The sequence below is a fragment of the Macrotis lagotis genome, chromosome X (assembly GCF_037893015.1).
Source record: "Macrotis lagotis isolate mMagLag1 chromosome X, bilby.v1.9.chrom.fasta, whole genome shotgun sequence".
Lineage (NCBI taxonomy): Eukaryota > Metazoa > Chordata > Mammalia > Peramelemorphia > Peramelidae > Macrotis > Macrotis lagotis.
This window is the reverse complement of record NC_133666.1, coordinates 559,955,340-559,978,259: the sequence shown is the minus strand read 5'-3', so window position 1 is coordinate 559,978,259 and position 22,920 is coordinate 559,955,340. Positions and strand designations below refer to the sequence as shown.

At 33.5% G+C, this 22,920-nt stretch overlaps 1 protein-coding gene across 1 annotated transcript in view; it reads right to left on the bottom strand.

Moving 5' to 3' along the window:
• Positions 1–22,920, bottom strand: part of RIMS2 (regulating synaptic membrane exocytosis 2) — a 790,122-nt gene that overhangs the window by 302,336 nt on the left and 464,866 nt on the right. The window contains exon 12 of the mRNA XM_074202114.1: positions 6,511–6,627. Coding sequence (XP_074058215.1) covers positions 6,511–6,627 — 117 coding nt within the window. The remainder of the gene's footprint in view (positions 1–6,510; positions 6,628–22,920) is intronic.

Here is a 22,920-nt window from a genome sequence, read left to right as displayed (position 1 = left end):
TTTGGCTAATTTGGACAGATGAAATTTCCTTCATTAGATTTAATTAGCTGAGCGAGCCGATAATTTTTAATATAGAGAAACTTAAAATTCTTTTGCTTAAAGAACTGAGAAACATTTTCCTCCCAGAATCATTAAAGTTTTAAATTCTTCAAGTAAACATTCATCCCTATGCAGTGTATATGTACTCTGTTCTTGGACAGATAGTAAGTTTGTTGTTCTGTCATAGGACAATATAATTTACACTAAAAGGAATCTTGAATATTACTGAACCCAAGTTGGGTTGAACTCAAGAAATAAAATATATTCCTGAAAACTTGAAATGAAGGTAATTTATGTCAAAGAAATTACCTATGAAATGTAAATATTCTCCAAAACATTGGTTTAGTAGTTTAAAAAATTTCATTAATAAAACTGCCTTAAAATGTGCATAAGGGGCGGCTAGGTGGCACAATGGATAGAGCACCGGCCCTGGAGTCAGGGTCACCTGAGTTCAAATTTGACCTTAGACAATAATGTATCTAGCTGTGTGACCTTGGGCAAGTCACTTAATCCCATTGACTTGCAAAAAAAATGTACATGAAACTCTAGCTACCATTACATAAAGTATTTACTGTTAAGAACATAGGAAAAAACCTACTCAGTCAAGACAGACAGTATGTTCTACTTAAATAGTACAAAAGCATTCAAAAATAAGTGAAGACAAAAGAGTTTCATAGAAAAGGAGGGGTAATCATAAGAAATTAAAAGATATGTTCTTTCTCATATTTACCTTTTAAGAGTGACTAAAATACATCTTCTTACTACCTGATTAATGCTGATATTGTTGTCAATTATGATGGGGAAAATAGTAGGCCTTTTAAAGCTATATGAACAGTGAGATAACTGACTGGGTTGCTGATTTATGGTGAGGCATTAAAATTAGAAAATAAATTTATCTTCCAGGAGATAACCCCATTTTCTATATATACTATTAGTCTTTCTAATTCACATACTGCCTCTAAGGACAGAACATAATTATACTTGTAATGAAGTCACTTTCCAGTATATGAATTCAGACCTCTCTTCTAGTTCTAAGCAAAATATTGCATTTCTTAAGACAGAGGTAGAGAATAATTACCTCAATCTGAATAAATTTATAAATTTAATGATGAGAAATGCCCAACTCTTTCACTCAAAGAACTAAGATAAACAACAATACTAATTTTCCCCTAGAATTGAAGTTATCATTTTTTATGTCCTAAAAAAATACCCAGAAAGGTTTGACATACTTTTTAAAAATTGTTTTTGAAAAATTAAAGAGGAAATTTATAATGTAGATCATTTAGTTATTAATATGTTTCACCATTCAGAGGCATTTTGGGGGGGGTGCTGTCCCCACTAGACAGCTAGTAAACTTGAAGTGTCCAGAGTCACACAGCTAGTAGAAATCAAACTCAAAGTGTCAGTATCTTCATCTGTCAAATGAGGGTGATATTTGTGCTACTTCTCTCATAAGCCTGAGAAAAGCCCTTTATAAATCTTAAAATACAATTTAAATTTGAGCTATAACTATTTCCTCCTTATAAGGAATCCTTCCTCCTCTTTATCCAATCCAAATTCTACATGTCTTTCAAGACCTAACTCAAGTACCATTTTTTCAATTATACATATTTCAAATACTCTAGCTCACTGATATCTTTCCTATTAGATGGATGAGCTCATAAACTATGGATTTTACATATTTTTAAAATAACTTAATTTTTTATTTAAAATAATTAAAAATATACAAACCATTTAATAAGCTACTTCCTTGATCTGATTTAATTTCTATAAAAAGAAAAGGGGCAATGCAGTTTTCAAAATGTTTATATAGAAAGAAAATAGTATTCCTCATAGTTCTGACTCAAGGCAAAGTAACCTGTGTTCCAGGATCTGAAGTTTTAAACATTTTTAGAAATAATCAAATATAACAGCTATTAAAACCAACTGGCAAAGCTTTGTCATTTGTATACAACATCATATAACTTCCGAAGATTCAAGCTCAAAACTTCTAATACAAACTAACCAACAGAACTACAAAGAATGCTTACTGACTAATGGCTATCCAAGATGATAGGAGCTTCCAGTAAAATAAGCTTCCAACAAAAATGCAATTACTTAGTGACAAAGCATTTCTTTTTAGTGATCTGGGTCTGCATGCATTGTTTCTATCTATGGATATGTTTCCCTATGTTCTCTTTTAAGAGTGTTCTTCTCATTTAGTATCCATTAATAATCTGTATTTGTCAGGTTCTAGAGTAAACAGTAGACTTCAGAAATGAGAGGAAAGAGGAGAAGAGGAAAGAAAAGGAGAAGAGAGGAGAGGAGAGGAATGGACAGAACAGAGGAGAGGCTCTGTGTGTATGTGAATAAAATGAGAATTTCCAAGTTCTGAAACCCTTAAATAAATACACCATTAAAAGCAGTGTGATCTGGGCCACTGAACTACCCAAAGGACCCTTAAAGGTGTAGAATGGGTCATTACTCAAAGATCAAGGTAGCCTTTAAAAAGTGTGTTAATATCTGAAAATTCATTTAGAGCCGACACAGCAATTTCCTCTATCATGACTCATCCAAGACTTTGAATAGTATCTTGTGGCTTTAACAAATGAAACACAAGTGCTTAGCAAAATGATTTGTCTTTAAATTTTATGTGGTAAAAATTTCATTTGGTACTTATTTTATGGATATTCTTATTCTTTTAACTATACTATAAGCCTTGTTAGGGCAGGGATCATGGGATACACGTGTATATTCTCAATAGATCTTAATGCAAGACTGGCATAAAGAATTGCTTAAATAAATACTTTATTGACTGATTGGTTTATTTAATATTTATAAAATGTTACAAAACTCCTCAGTACAATTGTAGAAAATTGTTCTTTGTTACAACAATTCTAGTTTTGAAAAGCATATTGTGATGATGATATGATATGAATCAATAGTGTGGTAGGGAAGACAATAAACTTAACATGGTTTTAGGTTAAATGAACAAAAGTTTGATTTAAGCCACAAGAAGAATGCTCTATTTTAGTTAAGACAACATTTGGAGATTTTGTTTATTTGTGGATACTGCATTGTAGGGACCATACTGATAAGATAGAATATGAATATGATGAGAGTGATGAGATTTGAAAACTTGGAGAAGACTTGCAGGCAGGATGAAAGATGATTATTTTTTCAGATCTCTGAAGGGACGTAAATTGATTAGATTTATTCTACCTTCCAAAGTTAGAACTACAGGAATTCCACATAGGAAGGGTATTTTAAAAACTTTAACTTTCCAAAAGTGTTTTCAGTTTTGATTCCCAAAAGAGCTTCCTAAGGAGTAAGTGAATTTACCATCACTGAAAATCCTGAATGAAAACTAGATGACCACTTAAGAGATTCACACTTCTGATAAGAATTAAATGAGTTGGAACACTAAAGTATTTTTTTAAATGAGAAAAGATATTGATTATAAGAAAATATGAAACCCTTTGGAGTAATATAATTATTATCCTCATTTTACAAATAAAGAAATTGAGGTTTAGTTAAGTGACATTGTCCAGAGTCATACAGCTAATAAGTTCTCTTAAGGTTAGAATTCAAACTCAGGTCATAGTTACTTCAAGTCCAGTAAACTTGACTCCAAGTCCACTCTACTGTACTACCTAATTGCACAGGTCTTCCTAACTCCAATATCTATCTATTTTACCACACTATCTATCCAAGTCTTGGCTTCCTCATCAATTAAATGGATTAACTGTGACAAACCTATCTTACAAACAACAACATGTTATATTGAGGTATTATAAATGGTGCTTAAACTGTTGTTGAATTCTGGGAGCTAGATAAGCACCTATGTGCTTTTAATTATGATTATTTGTAAATAGAAAAATACATTCATTTATATAACAATACCTATCCCTTTATTTTTCATCCATATTTTCACTCATTCATTAAACAACATGGTGCAAGTGGGGGGGGGGAGGAAGAGAGTGAGAAGGAAATGAGATCTAAGCAGAGACTTTTGATTTCATTAGTTTGTTCTTGGTGTTGTTATTGGTGTTGTTGAGTCATTTCAATTGTGTCCAATTCTGTGTATCCCCATTGAAGTTTTCTTAGCAAAGATCCTGGAGTGGTTTGTCATTTCCATCTGATTTTTAGAGATCAAGAACTGAGGCAGAGTTAAGTGATTTACCTGGGGTCACACACTTAGTATGTGTCTGAGATCAGATCTGAAATCAAGTCCTCCTGACTCAAGGGCTGGTGCTCTACATATTTACAACCAACTGCCTTTTTTCTTGGTAAAGGGAATTCCTAGTGAGGAAATTTCTCTTAAGATAATTTGGTAATTCTGACAACATTCACATAGTCATTAAGTGACTGCAGCAAGACATAAAACTGACATTCGGATTCTGAAGGCCATGCTCTATCTATTACATTCCTCTTGCCTCTCTCAAATGTTCATTCACTCACTCATTTATTCTACGAGCATTTCTTATATATAATGCTTACTATATTGTATATAATTACACATATAATTACTATATACATATAATGCTTACTAATTGAAAAACACTTTTCTAAGTACTGAGACAGATAAAATTATTTCTTTTCAGGAGGTAAAGAGATGTAAGATAGAGTTAAAAGGATAAGATGTACAAATAATATCAAATGTATAGGAGAAGTACAGAAAGCTTTGAGAATTCAAATAAAAGACGAGAAGAATTAGAAAAAAGCTTTGTGGAGGTCTTGACATTTGCAATGAATCTTGAAGAATGGGGAGGATTTCTGCAATTAGAGATGTATGTCTAAAGAATTGTGTGAGCAAAGGGGCAGAACTAGAATTGGATGCTTTCACAGATTAGCAAATAATATTTAGCCTGAAGCACTTGGAGAAATAATATTATAATATTCTTTCTCAATGTCTAAAAATTAAGGTCTTATGAGATGTTAACATATTTGCTCAAAGTTAAGAAATCACCAGGACAATAAGAATTAGTGTAGCTTTCAGATTGTTGATATGACAATTACCACACCCAAAATTACTGCTAATTTTGCCTGAGATGATTAAAAAATGAGACTAAATACAAATCCTGCCAGGAATTAAAAGTTTTGACAAATAATATAAATAATAAATTTATATAATATTTATATCTTTATGTGATAAACTATTAAACACCACATGAGAAAAAAATATATATATATATAAATATAAAACCTTGACCAGAAAAAAATTCCAGCTAATTTTTTTACAAAATTCTATTAAAATTATACTTATATTAAAGGTATCCTCCAAACTAAGAATACAGAAGCATATTTTTTTTTAATTAACAAGAAGGATCTAAGCTCCTTACAGCATGGAGTTAATGGGTATTTAGGACCAAGAAGGAGAAGCCCTAATATATCACATAAATCTAGAACTTTGGATACAGTTTGGCTACATTGTAAATTGTGTTAAAATGTATATTATCTATGTATCAACAAGTAGAAATATACAAAAAAATGCCATAGTTAAATCCAAAGTTTTAAGGAAAGAAAAAAATAGTGTAATGTGGCTGAGTTCATGTGCAAAGAAACATAGTCAGGATCATATAAATCTGTACTAAAAATAGTGAAGTCAAAATGTATCTATGCAAAATTACTATTAAAGACCAATTTTGTGAATAGATGAAGATCTTTCTTCTTGCCAAATAAAATGTTACTGAATTATTTAGTAAATCATGATGAAGTTTGAAGATATGTATAAATAAATGCATATATATATATATATATTAAGCATATGATGAGACACATACATATATAAGGATGTATATAGGGTGTCTCAAAAGTCACAGTGAAGTTTTATTTTAATAATTTTAGAAGTAAAAAGGCTAAAAACTTATAAATATCAAAATTTTCTGTGTTAATTATTTAAATTTTAAAAAACATATAGATATATTTATTAAAATTCAACATAACTTCCATGTTGCCATGTTTCAGTCTAGTCAAATTTCAGGCTTTTTCTAGCCTTTTGTTCAGTGACAGAGATCTAAAATTATGCAAAAAATGATATTTTAATACTTGATTAAGTTTTGACATGACTCCACATAAAAAACTGTAATGAGATTGATTAGGTGACCAAGATAGTCAAGCCAAAGAACCTCTTTTACTGATCCACCAATCTTTTAAAATGTGTCACTCAGAAAAAATGTCACTCACAATGCATAAAAAAGAGTTCCCTGTCTGATTAAAATGAAAGTAAAAATATTTAAAATTTAATTTAATTAATTAAAATTTAAAATATTTAAATAAACTTTCAGATGATGACTTATAAGTTTTAGGCATTTATAGTTTTGAGTTATTAAAGTTTAAGACCATAATAAGACTTTCAAGTTATCTTGTACATAAGAAATTTTATTTTGAATATGAAAAATTATGTTTAGGTTTAAAACATTTTTCAACATGAAATAACTAGCTGAACAAAGTATTTTTAAATTATGTTTAATGTTATTTTATTAAATTTACCTCTCTCTCTCTGGAGAATAATGATCATCCAGGACACGATGTCTGTCCATTCGGCTAATAGTATTATAATGGCCACTAGAAGATCGTGTCCCTCGAAGACCCTGTTCCACAGTTCTACTGAAAAAGAAAAATTGACCACCAATTATCTTCCTTATTTGTGAACTATTTCCATAAAGTACAGTGTAAAATTTTCTTTAGTAGTGGAGATGTTGGAGAAAACCAACTGCATATATAACCTTAAATCTAATGGAACTGTAGTAATGTCAACATAAAAATACTGCCATTAAAAATGGGATAAGAGCAAAAATGAATCTATAAATGATTAATACCTTTCAAAATGGGCAAGCATGGTATATACTAATTAGGAGAATGAGAGATAAAAGTAAATTGTCAAAAGGGGGAAAAAGTCAAAAAAAAGTTATTTTTGCTTTTACAATTATTTTGATAATTCATAAAATTCACTTATCTACAAATCAAAACATAAAAATTAAAAATGTCAAAATAAAAACAAAAAAGCACATGTGGAAACTAATGGATAAGTGAGCACTTTACAAATCAATGAGTTGTTTATATGTATGTATATGTGACATATGTCTGTATTTGTAATATGTCTGAAATATCATAATGATTTAATTGCACGTGAGAGGTCAAAAGAACCAAGACCACCTGGGTTTGATTTCTATATCTGACATAAACTCTGAGACACCAAGCATGTCAGTTAAACTTTTACTTCCCCAGGAAACTCTCTAAAACTATACATTTGAAGAAGTGTTAGCTTTTCTTCAAAGAGGGAATTTCCTCAATTGGAAGGCTCTTCCATCAAACAAATCACATGTCCAAGTCCTGTTTTTATTTTTTTGTCCTAATATATACATATATATATAATATTCATATATAATATACATATATTATAAAACACAGAATACATATAAACTTACACACATATATAGTATTCTAGATACTGTATGTAAAATATTTACCTTGAAATGCTAAATATATATTAGATACTAATTCATATAAAATATGCAAAGATAATATGGAAATATATATTTATATAAACACTTAGCTCATAGAGTTGTGATGAAAGTACTTTGTAATCCTGAGTATAGGTTATTTTCTTATCTCTGTGGTTGAATACACCCTGTAAAGTCCCACTCAGTTCCTTACAGCATGGAGTTGATGGGTATTTAGGACCAAGAAAGACAAGCTCTAATATATCATAATAATCTAGAACTTTGGATGCAGTTTGGTTACATTATAAATTGTGGTGAAATGTGTGTTGTCTAAGGATCAACAACTAAAAATGTACAAAAATATCATAGTTAAATCCAAAGTTTTCAGGCAAAGAAAAAATAGTGTAATATGACAGTGCAAATAAACAATCAGTATCATACAAATCTGTATTAAAAATAGTGGAGTCAAAATTATCTATGTATTTCTCACTATATAGGAATTGTGCTAAGCCCTAGAGATATATAGGCAAAAGATCAGTCCCTAGTCTCAAGGTGCTGTCTAATAAGGAAGAGATCAAGTAAACAATTATGTACAGAATAAGATATGCAGAGGATTCAAAGGAGAAAATCTCTCAGGGTAAACATTAAGATTAGGGACCATCAAAAGGCAACCTTATCAATGATTTTTTTTAGGATGCTAGGAGAAATTCCATGAGAGAGAGAGAAAATATAGAAAAAGAAAAAACCTTAAAAACCAAGAATAATTAATCTCACACTATTGAGTATAATATCTCATTAATAGAAAAATGAATGCTTAATAAAAGAAGGAGGTCTTTCAAGCATTCCTAATCAAGAGAGCAGAATTAAGTATATAATCTTTGAAATACAAATGACAATGGGGGCAATCATTTATTAAGCATAGACACTGGATTAAGCAATTTACAAATATTACTTCATTTGATTAAAATGCAAACATAAGAGACAAGAGAACCTATAAAGTTAAATGTATTTGTGCATTTGAACAACCTAAAAGATGAATGAGATTTACATTCTAATACAGAGAAGAAAGACAAATTCTCTTATTTAATTTCACAGTTGCCACTGGGAAGAAAACTCATACTCAAATTCTGAATGTAGCTTTGTTGTATTATATGTACATGTATGAATGTGTATATACATACAAATTTATATATACTCATATATATTCATTTATATCTCTTATTTTTCCACTGCAAAAATTTCTCCCAGTGCCCTTTCCATATTCCAGCCATAGAGAACTCTCCACAAAAAAAGACAAAGAGAAAAACAAAATATATTGTTAAACTGATCTGCACCTAAAGTAGTTTGAAAACATGTTCATTTTTAATACCAGTAGACTGTCTATCTTGCCAAAGGAATCAGGAGAAAGATTTTCATATATATTCCTGTTGGCCATTTTTTTCTTTGTAATTTTGCCCTATTCACTTGTTATTGTTTTAAAATTATTCTTTCCATTTATTTTGTTGGAATTATTGCATAAATTATTTTATTGTTTCTGTTTACTATAAATTCAAAATAAGCTAATATAAATATTTCCATGTTTCAATCAAAAGCATCTCTTTTGGTTCCAGTTATTTTATTACAACAAAAAGTGTGATGTGTGTGGGGGGGTGTATTATTCAACATGGTTTGTTGTTGAATATAGGACTACTTAATAAGGACATCCTTCAGGTATTTGCCTAACAGTGGAATCGCTGGATCAATGGGCATGCACGTGTTCATTTGTAAAATACACATTTCCAAACTGCTTTTCAAAATGGTTGTATGATTCATAACTACACAAACCATATACCAATGTACCTCTCTTCCTATAACCCTTCCAAGAAAAACCATTACCATCTTTGTCACATTTGCCAATTTATTGGGTATGATATGAAATCTCAGGATAGTTTAAATTTACATTTCTTTTACTATTAGTGATTTGAACCATTCTTTCATATGGTTAAGTCTTCTCTTGACAACCACTGATATATTGAAGAATGAATGAAGTGCCTTTTAGGCACTTACTCTATGCTAAGCACTGGGTATAACTAGAAAAGCTATACTGCCCCTCCTCATAATGAGCTCACATTATTAAAGAAGATGTAAGATTTCAGCAGCAAGTCACAAAGTACCAGGATCTTGGAACACAGGATCAAAGTAGATGGCTATGGGTTTTTTAAATGTCATTCATATTGGTAAAATCATTTCAGTTTCTAATGTTGTAGTATTTGAAAGTGCCAAGGATTTTGGTGACCTTTCTTTTCTGGGTCTTCAATAGATGTGACTGTATCAAGAAGGAAAAATTGCTAGTCTATATTTCCACAGGGGTTACTGTCCAGAGTGATAAAGGAGGACACTGAGCTGGAAGTTTGGCTCCTATCCAGGTGTGTTCTGGGTGCTGCATTGTCTCTATCAAGAGGGGTGACGGTGATCAAGACTCTAGCCATGGTTTGACTTGTCTGGTCAGGCTGCCTCCTATTTTTCACTCAGAATGCCTTGCTACCTCAGTTAGGTTGTTTGCCACTGCTGTGAGTGGCAGTTGATTGCCAATTGGTGGGGATGGCTTCTCCTTCATGGAGAATTTGCTTCATAAGCAGTTAGGTGGCACAGAGGATAGAAAGATAGGCCTAGAATCAGAAAGAAATGAATTCAAATCCAGCCTAACACTTAGCTGTATGATACCGGGCAAGTTACTTAACCTCCATTTATGTTAGTTTTCTCATCTTTAAAATGGGAAAAGTAACACCACATATCTCCCCAGTTTGTTTCGAGGATTGAATGAGATAATCATTATAAAATGGTAAACATCATTGCCCTTAATAACCAAGTCCTGGAAGCTAGGTGGCAGAGTAGATAAGAGTACTGAACCTAGATTCAGAATCTAGCCTTGGATGTTTACTAAATCTGGGTTAAGAGACAAAACCATTCTCAGATCCAAATTCTTCATCTGTAAAATGAGGATAATAAAAATGCTTGCTTCCCAGGATGTTGTGAAGATAAGTTAAAACAATATTTATCAAGCATTAAAAATACTGGCTATTATTATTATGATACAGTTAAGTGGCAGTATATGTTTAGTACTGGGACTAGATTAAGAAAACCTGAGTTCAGATCTAGTTTAAGACTTTTAACAAGCTGTGTGACCTTGAGCATGTCACATGAATTCTATCATAGATTACTCATTTGTAAAATGTGGGAATAATAGATCTTCCCCACCCCCATCAAGTTGTGATGATTACATGAGGTGACTGTAAAGTACTTAGAATGATGCCTGGTCTACAGCAGGAACTTAATAAAGTTTTGTTTTCCCTTCCTTTTCTGGTCTGAGGGACACTGCTGTTCTCCAAGGTCCTTGGATTGAGCATCCTGGGTTACCTATATCAGGGTGGAACTGGTGGTGGTTCCTGGCCTATAGTAGGTGCTTCATAAAAATTTATGATCTGAGGAACTCACTTTTGTGGGTTTATTTTGTAGATTGCCACTTTGCTGAAGTTATCTCAATTAGGTTTCCTATAATTATCTAAGCAAATGATCATATCATCAGCAAAAATGGATAGTATTACCTCCTCTTTACCTATCTTTGTACCTTGAATTCCTTTCTCTTATCTTAGTGTTATTGCAAGCATTTCCCTAACAATATTAAATAAAAGCAGAGAAAGTGGAGAGAATTGCTCAAATTTATAGGGAAAGCTTCTAGTGTATCCCTATTACAGATGGTGCTTTCTTTCAGTTTTAGATTGATACTCTATGAGATTAAAAAAGAAATTTTTTTAAAGTATGAATGAGTGGTATTTGTGAAAAGATTTTTCTGCATCTATTGACAGAATCATGAAATGTGGGTATTTTTATCTTTAATGTGATTGAATGGGTTTGCTTAAAATTTTAGTAAGACTAATGATATTCATCTATAGATCTCTTTCTTTACTCTGTATTTTTCAAGATTAGGCATTAGGATTGTATTTTTCTCTTAAAAGGAATTTGGTAGATTTTTTCTTTCCAAATTTTTGAGAATAATTTGTATAGGATTGCTATTAACAGTTCTTTAAATCTTTGATATTAACTGATACTGTTCTTTAAATCAAATCTTTGATTTGAGCTATCCAATTATCTATTGATCTATTTTTCAATTTAAAAAAATTCATCCATTCCAATGATTCCATCAATATCAAGAGTTTCTCTTATTTCCTTATTTGTGATTTCTTTGGTAGTCATATTTGTACTTCTTAGGGTTTTTTTTTTTCTTTCTTGGCATGTTGGCAAATCAAATAATCCTGTAAGGTTTCTTTGTTTTAGGAATGTTGCAAATAGCTCTTTTTTTGTTGAAAATTCATCTTTCCCCCATTGACTCAGGATTATGGGGTATATAACCTTTGTTTGTTTTTTGAATTTCTTTTCTTTTTGGAAAAATATTCCATGCTCCTCTGTTAATTTCTAGAGGGTAAGGAATATCCTTAAATGTTCAAATATTTATTTATTCACATTTCCTTTTCTTCCTTTTTTAAATTTTTTCTCCTTATCATCTGTTGAATTTGTCCTTTGTCACTCCAATTGTAAAATTTAACCACTTGTTGTCTTGGAATTTGCAGTGTTTTTTTTCTGTAGACAGAGTGTGGATTCATTCAAATGACCCTTTGTTTTCGGTATTAACAACTTCTCAGTAGTTTTCCTGTATTATTTCATGCATTAATAACACAACAGTTATAAAGTGTTTAACATAGTGCCAAGCACATAATAAATGCTATAAAAACATTAATTATCATTATCCTTAGATTTCTTTGAATACCATATGCTTCTGGGAACCCAATGATATTTAAGTTGTTTCTAAGTAGCATGTCTTTAAGATCACTATGTTTTGCTTTTATAGAGATTGTAGTTTACTTTAACACTATTATTTGTCTCTGCTTACTGTCCTTCATTTCGGTATTTGTATTTCCAATGAACTGTATTCTCTTGCTTTGTTGTTTATTTTTTTAGACAGATTCACTGCTGTGTATTCAAGGTTTTCTATCCTGCTAATTATCTCTGCTATAAATAAATTTGATTTTCATGATATTCAATTTTCTTGAACCTTTTGGGAACATACTACTGTGGTTCACTGCTCTCTTGGGAATCCACAGGGTCACTGGTTTTGTCAGAAAGGGTTCAATTTCCTTTGTTTTACAATATTATTCACAGATTTCAGGACAAGGAATAATGTCCTGATGGTCACCTTACACTATATATGAATGCCTTCCTTATTGTTGTATCTACTTGTGGATGAAATTTTAACAGAATTTTCTTCCTCCCGAAATATTTGGTAATTTCCATCTCCCCCCCCCCATATATATTCTCTTGTAACTAACTTCCAGGTTAATTCCTTTTTGATGACAGATTCTCCAAGTCCTGAACTTCAAACTTATCTCCATCTCTCCCACTTTGAGAAATTCACTTTTCAAAAGCAGTTGTTTCTAGTTTAATTGACTTTAAAGAGGAAAACAACCACCTGTATTTGGAAGCGATTATCCTTTTTTCCTCAGGCATGATAACAGTTCTCCTCATACACCCTGGCATCCTTCTTCAAATCATTCTATTCTTGAGTTCTCTGGCTAAGTGCTGCTACAATACAGCATGTTGCTTTCCTGGGATTATCACCCTTATACTTGGGGGGATTGGCAGATATTAGTGCTTGCTGCCATGAAATAATGGGGTTGGGGGAGCAGCTAGGTGGTGCAGTGGATAGAGCACCGACTGTGGAGTCAGAAGGACCTGAGTTCAAATCCGGTCTCAGACACTTAATAATTACCTAGCTGTGTGACCTTGAGCAAGTCACTTAACCGCATTGCCTTCAAATCCGCCCCCCAAAATAATGAGGTTGGGGCAGGAGAAAGGTATATTAGCAGAGTATAGCAGTGGATCCTAAAAACTCATCAGTCCAATCATGTTGCCCTGCCAGATTATGAGAGCTAGTGGAGAAAACATTGTTAAATGAGCAAGTTATAGATTAGAGATTATTCTTCTCAGTTACTGATTCATCAGACTGCTATCTCATTTGATTTCATGTTATCTTGGCTTATGGAGCAGCTGAAATTATTTCTTGTGCCGAATTCTTATTTTGGGCAGTTTTTATGTCTATGAGGGTTGAGGAAAATGTATGGTCCCCCAGTGGGCCACATGACCCTGAATCATCACCACCACCATCATCATCATTATTTGTTTAATGAGTGAAAAAGAAATAGGAGAGAGAAAAAAAGAATACACTGGGGACAAAATGAGAAAGATGGATTTTTCAGGAACTTAAGGATAGGCAATAGATACACAGATTTTGATAACTCTTCAAAATTAAGAAAAATGGAGTTAAGCAACTTGATTTCTAACATGAGTACCCCAAATATGCATATTGCTATTGTAGAAAAAGTAATAAAAAGAACAACGCAATTAAAAAAGAGTCTACCTAACAAGTGATCAGTGCTGGAAACAATACATTTGTGGAGAAGTTGAGGTATCAACCATTAAGATTTTTGAAGGAAGTCATGGGAAAAATCTCAAACATTATTAGTAACAAAGAAGGGACCAACAGAACATCAATACCCACTTTAACAAAATACCAAATATTTATGAGAGCAATCTATACATATGTCACATGAATCATTCATGAGGTTAGTAAAGGAAAAAGTCAGGCTTTCACAATTTATAATTCACAGAAAACTATATCTCTCCATTCACAATATGACTAAAAAGACACAGACTATACATTCCATTGTTCATTGTTTGTTGACTACAAATAAAAAGCATTTGATTCAGTAGAACAAGATAGTGCTTTAAAGCTTCTCTTCCAACAAGATGCTGCCCATGCATACCATCAAAATTGTTCAAATTTCCTAGGAAGATATGTAGAGACAGTCTTGTTCTATAGTTTTCTGATCACACACATTTGATTGCAGTATAAATTAGAAAAACAGTTGTTCACCAAAGATGTTTACAATTTTGAAGAAGATCTAGCACAAATTTTAAGGTGCAAAAGATTCTATGTAGAGTAGATGGTAAGTCTTTCAGAAGTTCCCTTTTTTATAAATGATGATATAGTAGTTAAAAAAACCTTTAGAACACAAAATCTTTTCAGATAAGATCCATAACCAATCAAAAGACTTTGGTCTACTCAGACACATGAAGAAGACTTACTGTCTTACTGTCTAAGTTTGGTAGACAAGTGACACCAGTGGGAAAAAACTGGACTTAAGAGTTAGAAAATACTGAGTTCAAAACCTGTTTCAGACATTTTTTAAATTATGAAATCCTGGGAAAGTCACTAAATTACTTTTAGGTTCAGTTTTCTCACCCATAAAATGAGGATAGCAGTACTTACCTGTTAGAATTGTAGGGATAAAAGATAATATATGTTGAAGTCCTATAAATCAATATTATAATTGTTATTATTTTGACACTCTGATAGAGAACCTATAAATCATATCCATTTGTCTACTTCTCAACCTGTCTCTTTTTTATTTTTATATCAAAGAATAAAGGTTCAGAGGAAGAAAATGGATGAAGCTAAAATATACTAAAACCCAACTCTTTTGACTGTCTAAATGACAGATTTTGCCACTTCACTTCTTAAGAAGTACAATTTCTAGTTACGGGAAGATTAAAAATTGTATAAATTAAGAGTTGTGATTGTTGACATATTCATCTAATTGGGAAGTGGACAGAGATGGACTCACCCACTTTACTTGAATAATAGTTCACATTTTTATAACATTTGAAATTTACCAATTTTTTACCAAATTTACCAAATTTACCATTTTCCAAATGATTCAGGTAGCTTATGCCTTAAGTGCCTTTTATTACTTTTTCTCTTACATAGTCCCTAGACTAGTAATTTGCAAATACTAGAACACAGTTCTGTAGACACTTGAGATCCATGAAAGTAAGGAATGATTTTTCCTTATGTATCCTCAATGCCTAGCACAGCACTTAACAGACAATAAATGTGTAACACCTGTGTACTGACTGCCAAATGATTTATTAAACATGGGAGGAGTTTAAGACAAGTTTGATCAAAGATTTTCTTAAGAATTTGTTGAAAGACTTTTTGTTATTCAATCCGGGTCTCAAGGAGAAAAGGGTACATTAATTTGCAAGTCACTGCCACGGACATCTCTTATTAATGCTATACCCAAGGTTTTTCTAATACAATAGCATACTACAGGTCCCCTAGCACCCATTCTCCATCTGGTGCCAAAATAGTAACCCTAAAGCAATTTGGCTCATCAGTGTAGATCCCAAGACATAGAGTCAGGAAGTCTAAGACTGTATACTGGCTCTGACTGTATACTTAGCTCTGTGAGCTAAGACAGAGAGAGTACAGAGTACTCCCAGAGTACAAAATAGCAATTCAGCATGTATTAGGTGTCTATTATGTATAAGATATTGTTTGGGGTATTAGAAATACAGAGAAAAATGAAACATCTTCAAAATGTTCTATTTGGAGTTAATATGTATGGGGAAAGAAAATTAAATACAAAATACATATAAAGTAATTTCCAGGGAAAGCATACTATACAAACAGGGACTCACAACTCTATTATAACCACTGTGCAATCTAGCTGCCCACAAATGTTCCCAGGTGGAATTGTCACAAATATGATTTTTAGAAAGGAAATTAATTTTTCAGAGTCTTTTTTCCATCTATAAAATGAGTATAATAATAATTGCACTCACTATTATGAAGAAAACACATTATAAACTTAAATTATTGTAGTAGTTATGTATTTTGGAGTTTCGACTCCATTTTTCAATTCCTTTGGTGAATTTTCATGATCTAAAGAATGACATCTACCTTCTGTAATCTAATTTCTAATGTGATCACCTATTTACTCTTGTTAGTTCTTTGCAGATGATTCTCAAATCTATTTGTCCAGTTCCATTGTCTCTCCTGACCTCCTGTCTCAGATCTCTAACTCCATACTGGACATCTTAACTTGGAAATTCCTTAGTTATCTAAAATTCAATTTAAAATTGAATTTTTCAAAGACTATTTTCAATAGTCTTACCTTCTGCAAAAACATAAGTCATTAACTTTCCCCCAATATCACCCTTTTCTTCTAACTTCCCTATTACAATAAAGGGTACCACCGTACACCCCATCTAGGAAGTCATTCTTTTTTTATTATATAAATATTTTATTTGTTTTCCAATTATATACAATAATAGTTTCTACCTTTCATTTTTCGAAATGGTTTTTGAATTTTACACATTTTCTCCCACCCTAAAATCCCTCCCCCCTCCCCCCACAGAAAGCAGTCTGATAATCTTTACATTGTTTCCATATTATACATTGATCAAAATTGAATATGTTGAGAAAAAAAATCATATCCTTGAGGTGAAAATAAAATAGAAAAATTATGTAGTACATAAGACAACTTTTTTAAATTAAATTTTTTAAAATAGTCTTTTGTCTTTGTTTAAACTCCGCAATTCTTTCTCTGGATATAGATGGTATTCTCTATTGCAGATATCCTAAAATTATCTCTGATTGTTGCACCGATGGAATGAGCAAGTCCATTAAGGTTGATCATCACCCCCATGGTGCTGTTAGGGTGTACAATATCCATCTCTCACACTCCATCTTTACTCAGTTGTCAGGGCCTATCAAATTTATCTTTGAAACCTCTCTCTAATAAGCCTCCTCTCTCCTCTGATATTTCCAACACTCTGATGTAGGCCCCTCAGCACCTCTTATGTGGACTAACTCTGCAATCTCCTGCCTCAAGTGTCTCCCCTCGCTAGTCTCTTTTCCACTAAACTATCAATTTAATTTTGTGAAAGCCCAATTATGACCATGCTACCCCTCTACTCAAGAAATTTCAACTGTTTCCTATTATCTTTATGAAGGGCTATTTTAATGACCTTCATAGTCTGGTCCCTTCCTATCTTCCCCTTCATGTACTGTATACCCTTCCATGTTGGCAATCCAGAGAGACAGGCTTGTTTGCTATTCTTTGCCCAAGCACTCTAAGTATTTTCAATGGCTATCCCTCCTGCCTGGAACACTCTCCCTATTTTTGTCTTTTGATTCCTGTCTTCCTTCAAATGTTTGCACTAGTCTTACCTTCTGCAAGAAAACTATGCCAGTCCTCCTTAACCTTAATGTGCTCCTTCTGATATTTCCAATGTATTCTGCAGTCTGTGATTGTTGACTTTTTTTGTTGTTTTAATTTCTTTCTTTTCTTTGTATTCCATTACTTAGTACAATGTCGGGCATATTTGCCATTGTTTAGTCTTTTCGGGTGTGTCTTCCTTTTCATGACCCCATTTGGAGTTTTTAATGGTTTGCTATTCCCTTCTCCAGTTCATTTTACAGAGAAGGAACTAAAGCAAACAGGGTGAAGTGACTTCAGCTGGTAAGTGAATACAGGTTTGAACTCAAGAAATTGAGTCTTACTGACTACAACCCAGCTTTATCACCCAGCTGACTCATCTGACTTATAGTAGTTAATACCCGTTGATTTGACTTGACTATCTATACTGGATAGCACAAATTAATAAGTTGGGCATTAATTCTAACAAAAAATGGCTTGGATATACTAAGTTAAATAAATTATTCTTTCCAAAATATAACAGTTCCTTCACACACAAAAAATAGGTCAAGTCCTATGAAAGATTTTCAGCTAAACAATGCCACAAATTATTCTGGAGAGTGTGTAACTTTGCCTTATGGGCTATAAAACTGCCCATACCCTTTGATTCAACAATACCACAACTAGATTTGTATCCCAAAGTCATGATAAAAAGGGAAAAAGATCCCATATGTATGAAAATATTTAAAGTGTCTCTTTTAGTGGTAGCAAAGAATTGGAAATTGAAGTAATACCCATTAATTGGAGACTAGTTGAGCAAGTTGTGATACCTGAATGCAATGAAATACTATTATGCCATAAGAAATGATGTGTAGATTGATTTTAGAAAAATCTGTTCTTATATGATCTGATACTGAGAGAAGTGAATAAAATCAAAAGAACATTGTGCACAACAGTAACACTAAGCAATGATCAGTTATGATCGACTTAGATCTTCTCAGTAATAAAATGATCTAAGACAATTCCAAAAGATTCATAATGAAAAATGCTATCCACATACAGAGAAATTGCAGTCTGAAAATAGATCAAAGCATACTATTTTCACTTTGTGTGTGTGTGTGTGTGTGTGTGTGTGTGTGTGTGTGTGTGTGTGTAAGGGGGGGGGTTGTTCTTTTGTTCTGTTTCTTCTTTCACAATATAACCAAAGGGTTGTGCAGTGATATAGCACTGGCCTTGAGTCGGGAGAACAAGAATTCAAATCCAGTCTCAGACACTTGACACTAACTGTGTGACCTTGAGCAAGTCACATAACCTTGATTACCCACATCTAGGGCCATCTCCAGTTGACCTGATTAATATCATGCCACTGAACCCAGATGACTCTGGAGGAGAAAGTGAGACTGGTAACTTAGCACAGCACCCACACACACAATCCAGTTCATGTGCTTGTCAAGGCATCACCTCTCTACTTCATGGTCCTCTTTGAGAATGAAGCACAAACATCATCCCAATGTAGAAATATGTGTTACACTGTTGCACACATGTAACCTATATCAGATTTCTTGCCATCTTGCAGAGGGTGGAATAGAAGAGGAAAGGAAGGAGAAAAATTTGAAACTCAAAATCTTTCCATAAATGAATGTGGAAAATTATTGTTGACTTCCATCCAAAATTGCGGAGAGAAGACAGGCACAGTTCTAAAGTCTCCTGATCTTTCTCCATCTATCATATGAAACAAACAACTTAACAGAAATCTGACCCACAAAACCCAGAAAGAAAAGTCAGGAGAAAGAACATCTACCTCAGGATTTGTCTCCTGCAGCAGCATTGGACGAATTTGGGCAGGTAAATCAGCCCCGGATCAGCCAGATTAGCAGCTAAATTGGAGCGGGGAGTCTGAGGGCTCAAGAGCCGGACCTGCTGGATCAGTGGTGGGGCTGGATGGCAGGGGTTACAGTCAACTAGAGAGCAGAGGCATTGGTGTTGTTGCTGTCCCTCTGGAGCTTGCCAACAGGGCTAGGGGGAAAAGTTCTGGTGCAGGAGAGCTGCGAGCACCATCCCTGGGCTCCTCTAGTGTGAGTCCTCTGAGTCCACACCTCCATTACAGCTGAGGCCTCTCCCAAGAGCCAATTGCAGACTACTTCTGCCTCAGGCACAGGTGTGTAAGCAGAAGAACCAGCCCAGATGACAAAAGAGAGAGGAATGACCTCAGGCCAGGGAGCACCATTGACTGAAGGCAAAAGAATTCAATAGCTCCAACTCCTCCCCTCAAGCAAAGGGAGAAGGCCTCAATCAAGGTCATAGACATTCCAGAGAAAGCAACCAGCACCTCCTACTAGCCAGCCAGAGAAATTGCATTCAGTGAGTAAAGCCTCTAGTGATCCCAACCCCTGTGAACCAGCCCCTCCCCAACTCAAAGTCTTAGCAAAATGAAGAAGGGTCAGTGGAAAGGTAGAGCCATAGAAAAATTCTTGGAAGGAAAAGACCCTAACTCAGAGAGACCTAGAACCTCTGAGGAGAATACAATCTGGTCTTCAGCACAGACAGACTTCCTTGAAGAAATAAGGAAGGAGTTTACAAATTAACTGGAAAATTTGGGAGAGACAATTAATACCTTGCAACAAGAAAACAAATCCTTAGAAAATACAATTGGACAAATACAAAAGGAGAATAAATCTCTCAGATCCTCAATTGGACAAATGACAAAATGAGAATAAATCTCTCAGATCCTCAATTGGGCAAATGCAAAAAGAAAATAATTCTCTCAAAACCTCAATTGGTCAAATGGAAAGCTCTTTCAAAAGTAGAACTGACCAATTGGAAAAGGATTTGCAAAGGGTTAATGAAGGAAACTCCTCCCTAAAAAAAAAGAATGGAGTCTGCAGAAACTAATGACTCCATGAGACAGCAAGAGTTAGTTAAACAAAATCAAAAAATAGAAAAAAATAGAAGAAAATGTAAAATACCTCATCAGCAAAACCACTGACCTCGAGAATAGATTGATGAGGGGCAACCTGAGAATTATTGCACTTCCTGAAAACATTGAAGAGAAAAAAAGCCTGGACTTAATATTACAGGATCTAGTGATGGAAAACTGCCCTATATAATGGAACCAGAGGGCAAAGTAGTTACTGAAATGATACAACGATCCCCTCCAGAAAAAGATCCTAAAATGAAAACACCAAGGAATGTTGTGGCCAAATTCCAGAACTATAAGATAAAAAGAGAAAATCCTGCAAGCAGCCAGAAAGAGACAATTTAAATATCAAGGAGCCACAGTAAGAATTACACAGGACCTGGCTATATCAACATTAAGGGATCAAAGGGCCTGGAATGAGATATTTCGAAGAGCAAGGGAGCTTGGAATGCAGCCAAAAATCCACTATCCCACAAAGTTGAGCCTTCTCTTCCAGGGGGAAAAAGATGGACATTTAACAAAATGGAAGAATTCCCAAAATTCCTGATGAAAGGACCAGAGCTAAATAGAAAATTTGGACACGAAACAGGAGATTCAAGAGACACATGAGGCGGGTGGCTAGATGGTGCAGTGGATAAAGCACCAGCCCTGGAGTCAGGAGTACCTGGGTTCAAATCCGGTCTCAGACACTTAATAATTACCTAGCTGTGTGGCCTTGGGCAAGCCACTTAACCCCATTTGCTTTGCAAAAAACTTAAAAAAGAGAGACACATGAAAAGGTTAAAAAAAGGGAGGGCAGTAAAAGAAAAAAACACTGCTATCCAATAAGTTGAAACTGGCTATATCCCAGCATGGGGGAAAAGATTCTTATAAATCTTGAGAACTGTAACTCTAACAGAGAAAATATACCTATCTAGAAATGAAAGACATTCATGATCTATCCATGAGACTGCTATCTAATGGTATGTAACTGGCTTTAACCCCACTTGGGAGAAAGACTCTAATAACTCTCCAGAATTTTAACTCTTTTAGACAGAATATACTTAGCTAGAAATGACAGATACTTAGAATTTTCTATGACCCAGATAGAATGATCTAAAAACACTACCTCCTTAAAAAGGGGGACAGGAAAGAGATGGGAGGAGGGAGGGGATTGAATGGGGTAAATCTCTTTACACTAAGAGGTACAAAATACCTATGGTAATAGAGGGGAAGAAGGAAGGAGATGAGAAACACCTGAACCTTGTTCTCATCAGACTTGGCTTAAAGCTAACTTACACATACTTAGTTAACTTACAAAATATCTAACATTTCAAGTATTAAAAGGGGAAAAGGGGAGGGGGACAGAGAAAGGGAGCAGCAGCAAAAATAGGTAGCATTAATAGAGATAAGGATGGAAACTTTATCCTCCTAAAAGGTACCATAGACAATAAAGTTATTTCAATACTGAATATATATATACACCCAATGGGATAGCATCCAAATACTTAGAGGAGAAGCTGAAAGGACTACAGGAAGACAAAGACAGCAAAACTCTACTAGTGAGAGACCTCAACCTCCCATACTCAGATCTAGATAAATGGAATCATAAAATAAACAAGAAAGAAGTTAAGGAGGTAAATAGATTGTTAGAAAAACTAGATATGGTAGACTTATGGAGAAAATTGAATGAGGATAGAAAGGAATATACATTTTTCTCTGCAGTACATGGAACTTATACAAAAATTGACCATGTACTAGGACATAAAAACCTAATAATCAACTGCAGAAAGGCAGAAATAGTGAATACATCTTTCTCAAATCACAATGCAATAAAAGTCATATGCAATATTGGGCCAAGGAGATACAGACCCAAAACAAATTGGAAACTGAATAACCTCATTTTAAAAATGAGTGGATCAAAAAACAAATTATAGAAAGAATTAACCATTTTATCCTAGGTAATGACAATAATGAAACAATATACCACAAGCTATGGGATTCATTCAAAGCAACTCTCAGGGGATATATTATAGCTTTAAATGCTTACATGAATAAACTGGAGAAAGAGGAAATCAATGAACTAAACATGTAACTAAAAAATTAGAGAAAGAACAAATCAAAAATCCCCAATTAAATACCAAATTAGAAATTCTAAAAAATAAAGGAGAAATTAATAAAAGCAAAAGAAAAAATTACTGAATTAATAAATAAAGCCAAAAAATGGTATTATGGAAAAACCAATGAAATTGATAAACCTCTGGTCAATTTGATCAAAAAAAAGAAAGAAGAAAACTAAATTTCTAGTATCATAAATGAAAAAGGTGAATTCACTACCAATGAGGAAGAAATTAAAGTAATAATTTAAAATTATTTTGCCCAACTCTATGCCAATAAATTTGATAATCTAAGTGAAATGGATGAATATTTACAAAAATATAAGTTGTCCAGATAAAATGAAGAAGAGATTAAATACCTAAACAAC